Source organism: Lactuca sativa, chromosome 3, assembly GCF_002870075.4.
Source record: "Lactuca sativa cultivar Salinas chromosome 3, Lsat_Salinas_v11, whole genome shotgun sequence".
Classification (NCBI taxonomy): domain Eukaryota; kingdom Viridiplantae; phylum Streptophyta; class Magnoliopsida; order Asterales; family Asteraceae; genus Lactuca; species Lactuca sativa.
In genome coordinates this window covers 179,855,091-179,860,497 of record NC_056625.2, presented here as the reverse complement: position 1 = coordinate 179,860,497, position 5,407 = coordinate 179,855,091, and the positions used below count along the sequence as shown (strand labels likewise).

General features: G+C 37.3%; 1 protein-coding gene across 1 annotated transcript; it reads left to right on the top strand.

Moving 5' to 3' along the window:
• Window positions 1-241: 241 nt before the first annotated feature.
• Window positions 242-2,517, top strand: LOC111884263 (CRM-domain containing factor CFM9, mitochondrial). Its single transcript, XM_023880579.3, has 4 exons — window positions 242-490; window positions 577-865; window positions 988-1,389; window positions 1,499-2,517. Exons 1-4 carry the CDS (start codon window positions 417-419, stop codon window positions 2,438-2,440), a joined length of 1,707 nt encoding a protein of 568 aa, XP_023736347.1. The 5' UTR covers window positions 242-416; the 3' UTR covers window positions 2,441-2,517.
• The last annotated feature ends 2,890 nt before the right edge of the window (window positions 2,518-5,407 follow it).

Below are 5,407 nucleotides of genomic sequence, written 5' to 3'. Positions count from 1 at the left end.
TTACTTATTGGAGTAATTATTTTTTTATTTTGTTCAGATCTAAATAACGAACTTATTGAAAATGTTCGCATATAACCATATGAATACTTTAAACAAACTCGTTATTTAGATACGTCAGAACAAACCGAAAAATTAATTAGATTAATAAGTCAATTTTCTTTAGGATTTCTCTATAATTTACTTAATCATTTAAATTTATTTATATATTTGTAAAGGATATGTGCGTCATTTAACCAACGATAGACACCAAGGCACTGTAGGGGGCCGAAGCAGCTAAAACCCTGGATGAAAAACCCCAAAATTCATCAAAAATTGATGCTGTTAGCCAAATCGTAGAATCAGCCATGGAAACGATACTATAGCAAGCTCACATCTTCCACAACAATCAGTTCCTTATTCTTCTTCTTCTCCGTCCAATGTTTGCTACAAAAAACCTTCAAAAGCGCTGTTTTCAAACAATCACCTCCCGTTTCATCACCAATTGCTCCAGGTACGTATATGCGTGTAACTCTCTGCACATCCAATGACTTTAATCGAACCAAATTTGATTTAATTGATTGATTCTCTATGTTTCAGGGATGTGAAGTTGTTAAGAGGTGCGAGTTTCCCCTATATTACACCAAGGTATGCTATCGATTCTAGTTTTGTGATTAGAGACGAGACATTTCTGAGCTCAATCAGCTCGCGGAATTGCTTCGATGGATATCGGACGTATTCTACTTCTAAAGGTCGGAGTATGAGGAGTAAAGTGGAGATGCGAATGAAGAAAGAGTCTGGTAAAACCCTAAGGGAGATCAGGCGAGCTAAGAAGATACAGAAGAAGCTGATGACGGATGAAGAACGCCTCATTTACAACCTCAAAAGAGTACGTTTCCATCTTCCGATCTCCACCACACTAGTCAATTACAAAATACATCAATCAAACCTTCAATCGCTGCATTCATAGCTTCGTTTTTTCAACCTAGAAGTTTTGTCTCTATTTTTCAGGCCAAGAAAAAAGTAGCGTTGCTTCTCCAAAAACTGAAGAAATACGAGCTGCCTGAGTTGCCACCTCCACGACATGATCCTGAGCTATTGACACCTGAACAAGTTCAGGCATTGAAGAAGATTGGTTTCAGAAACAGGAATTATGTTCCAGTTGGTGTTCGTGGAGTGTTTGGAGGTGTGGTTCAAAACATGCATATGCATTGGAAGTTCCATGAAACTGTGCAAGTTTGCTGTGATAATTTCCCCAAAGAAAAGATCAAGGAAATGGCCACCATGCTTGCAAGATTAAGTGGTGGCATTGTGGTGAATATACATAACGTGAAAACAATCATCATGTTTCGTGGAAGAAATTACAGACAACCCAAGAATTTGATACCTATCAACACCCTTACAAAAAGAAAGGTTTGACTTTACTCTGTTTGACTTATCTCAGTTTACAGTGTCTTAAAACTCTAAAGTCACCTACTTCTGCTTGTGATTTTTGATTATTTTACTTTGATATCACACACAGGCATTATTCAAAGCAAGATTCGAACAAGCCCTTGATTCTCAAAAACTAAACATAAAGAAAATCGAACAACAACTTAGAAGAATGAATGTAAACCCAGATGATCCAATTGCAATGGCTAGCATACAAAGAGTTGCATCAACGTTTTTCAATGCTATTGACAAAAGAGAAGGAAGCCCGTATGTGTTCCATGGTGATAATAATAAACCTAAAGAATTAAATGGTTTAATGATTAAAGAATCAGAATCTGGTGAAGAAGATAGTGATCAAGAGGAGCTTGATAAGTTTATAGCAGAGATAGAAGATGCAGCTGATAAAGAGTGGGAAGAAGAGGAAGCTGCTGAGAAAGAGGAAGTTAATAGGATTAGGTATTTGTATAGAGAAGATTATGATGGGAGGTATACGAAGCCTGATATGGGTAGAAAGGCCCCACAGAGGGGTGGGGGTAGCGAGAATGATGAGGATGATGAAAATGACGAAAATGCCCCTGGTTATGTGTATGGTGCTCCAAAGGTGGAGAGATGGAAAGAGGGTAGAAAAGGGAAGTTTGGTAATCGTGGGAGGTTTAAGGGAAGAGATGAAGGTAGTGGTAGTGGTAGTGAGATTGATGAGGTTAATGAAGATGATGAAAATGACGAAAATGCCCCTGGGTATGTGTATGATGTTCCAAAGGTGGAGAGGTGGAAGGGGGGTAGAAATGGGAAGTTTGGTAATGCGGGGAGATTTAAGGGAAGAGATGAAGGTAGTGGTAGTGGTAGTGAGGTTGATGAAAATGACGAAAATGCCCCTGGTTCAGAAGATATGTTGGATGAATTGGAAAGTGTTATGTTTGAATCTGATGAAGAAAATATGAATAAGGGGAATAATGAATCAAAATTATTTTCAAAAACAGAAAGCAAGGTGAAAACAGCAAAAAATATGGATGAAGATTGGGATAGTGATTAAGTTTTGATGAATTATTTATGTCATGTTTTTACTTTGAATGATTATTTTTATTATATCTGGTTTTATTTATTATTGAATTTCTTGTTATTCTTGAAATATTACCTGTGAAACCTTGGGTTTGTTGATTAGCTCACTTGCAAAAGTTGGTGTTATTTGTATTCTAATGTGTTACCATTGGATATACTTCATCGGTTAATTGCAAGAAAATCCTTACTTTTTGACTGTTTAACTCTAGTATATATTTTTTCAATAAAGCCTTGTAGTCGTAATTATCTAATGAGATGGGGCCCAAAATTTATGGATTTTTATGTAATACTTCAAAAGCAAAATAGTTTAGGAAATAAATTATCAAATTAAGGTTACATTTGGTCATAATGGTCATACATTTTTAAAAATTACAGTCATAATGGTCATATATTTTCAAAAATTACGTTATCTAGACGTGTACAAAAAAATATTACTGTAGAGTCTGAAAGGTGTTGCGTCTTGGGCTCGATATTTAGTCCATTTAGTCTCCGGATTAGGCCTGTCCATCCGTGAGTTATTTTCTAGGGTTTTGTATTTATAGGTGCTTGCATGCATCTTAGTACGAAGGATTTGGAAGTCAATTATTCTGAAAGATTTTATTCTTATTTGTTTTGTAACCCTAACAGCCTCTACAGCGAAAGTTCTTTATCGAGCTCTGCTGAGGCTTGAATCTACTGAATCATTCGACACATTTTGATTCATTCTTGTGTTTTATATTGCTGTTTTTCGTTTTTGTGATTAACCTGTTAGAAGATCTAAACGATCAAAGAGTTTCTTAACTCATCAATTGGTATCAGAGCAGGAGACTGTGTAATTCATACACATCTCTTCTGTGAAAGAAGTGATTAAGGTTTATTCCGCATTTACTGATATTTATTGAGCCGTCACTCCATAATTGACGTATCTCATTATTTATTCATCTTGCCCTAATATTACGTATTACAAGTCTGATCTTACAACAGGTTAAACGATCAAGCATGGACAATTCTCAATCCAATCCTATCAACATCTCAAACATTATAGGATCTACAACTAAGATTCCAATTCTCTACACTCAAGATTATGAGGTTTGGGCGCATCACTTTGAAGACTACGTCATTGGATCTGAAGATAATGGGTATTTGATATGGGAAGCTATTGTGTCTGAACCATTTGCTCATTCAGGAACATCCAGAATTATTAAAACTCAAAAGGAGTATAATGATTTGTTAAAAGATGTGAAAGATGTTGCTCAGGACGAAAAGGAGAAGTTTCAGTGCAACATCAAGGCATTGAGACTGATTCGATTCACTCTTCAATCTGACACGTTTAGATTGGTAAGTTCCTGTAGTATAGCTAAAGAAATTTGGGATCGGCTGCGAGAGCTGTATTCTACATATGAAGATCTGGAGCACTCAATTCAGACCTTGCTTCTGTCTGAATTTGGAGAGTTCAAGCAAAATCCTGATGAGTCTGTTACACAGACGTTTGATCGCTTCAATCATCTTCTCAGCAAGATGATCAAACATGATATTGAAAGGAAGCTTATTGAACAGAAGGTCACTTTTCTGAATGGTCTAAGATCCGAATGGAGAGCTGTTGTGTCAACAGTTAAAGCACACGAGCAGTTCAAATCGTACTCGCTGGCGAAACTGGTGGGAATTATGAAATCCCAAGAAAAAATTGTGCTGCAAGAGAAAAGCGTGGTTTCTAGTCTGGGGTCTCTGGCGCTTTTGTCCAAGGGTAAAAGTGTAGAAGAAGATGAAGAGGATCTTAATCTGGGAGATCACGATCTGACAGCCGAAGACTATGCTTTAATGGTGTCAAATCCTAGAAGGTTTATCAAGAAAAAGTTTCCTTCCAACAAAAATCGTAATTGGCAGGGAAGCTATAGTTCCGAAAGAGTGAAAGATGAACCGAAGGTTGAGGAGTCGAAAAAGGAAGCAAAGGGTGAAGCTGACTCTGGTGTCAGTTGCTTCTACTGTGGGGGAAAGAATCACTACGCAAAGGACGGCGTGCTGAAGAAGAAGGCAGAGAAAGACGAAGAGAAAGATGAAGAAGCAAGTCTTATGAAAAGACTGGAAGAGATAAAAAGGAAGAAGGCTGTTACTAATTCTTCTATGAATGCTCTTATTGTGCAGGGTTCGGCAGAGGATGACGAGTTCGGCGGCGTACATGTGTGGTCGACCGACTCAGAAGATGATGAGGTGAGAAAGCCTTCTCATGGAAAGGCTTATGTCGCAAAAGGTGGTGAAACCGGTGGAAGATGTCTGATGGTGACCGATGTATCTCAGATGAAGGGATACAACACTGATGGTGGAAATGAAGAGGCCAAGGAGCGAGAGGACTTATGCTTTACATCAAAACCTCTTAGTGTGCAGATCAGTGAACTTGATGAACTGATCAAGAAGGTACAATCTGTTTTTGTTTCGTTTAAAATTCCACAAAAATCATATGAAAAGGAATTAAATAACTTGAATTCAAGAATTTCAAATCTAGATAGTTGTTTAACTCAAACACGGGTCACAAATTCTAATCTGACTGACCAAATAAGCAGGGTGTCATCCAAGAGTGAGGAGCGAAGGATGTGGATTGAGCAGAAGGAGTTGTAGCTAATTAAGTCTAGGGATGAAAACATTTATTTGCAAAGAGACAATCTGAAATTGTTAAAACAAAGGAATGTTTTTTGTTTGATCGCTAAAAGGTTTTATGCTAACATTACTCAATTGCATCTAAATTGTGAAATAGGGCAGAAGATACATCGCATGATTCTACCCTTCCTTGAGTTTAAGGAGGATGAAATCGATGCCGAAGCATACAACTGTGAAAGTGTTGTATCTTCCGATGATGTTAATCCTACTTATATGTATGGTCTGGACAAAATAGAATCTTTTATAAAGTCCAAAGACCATAAGGACATGCTTAAAAACCTTTTGGATGAAAATGATAAGCTGAAACTCA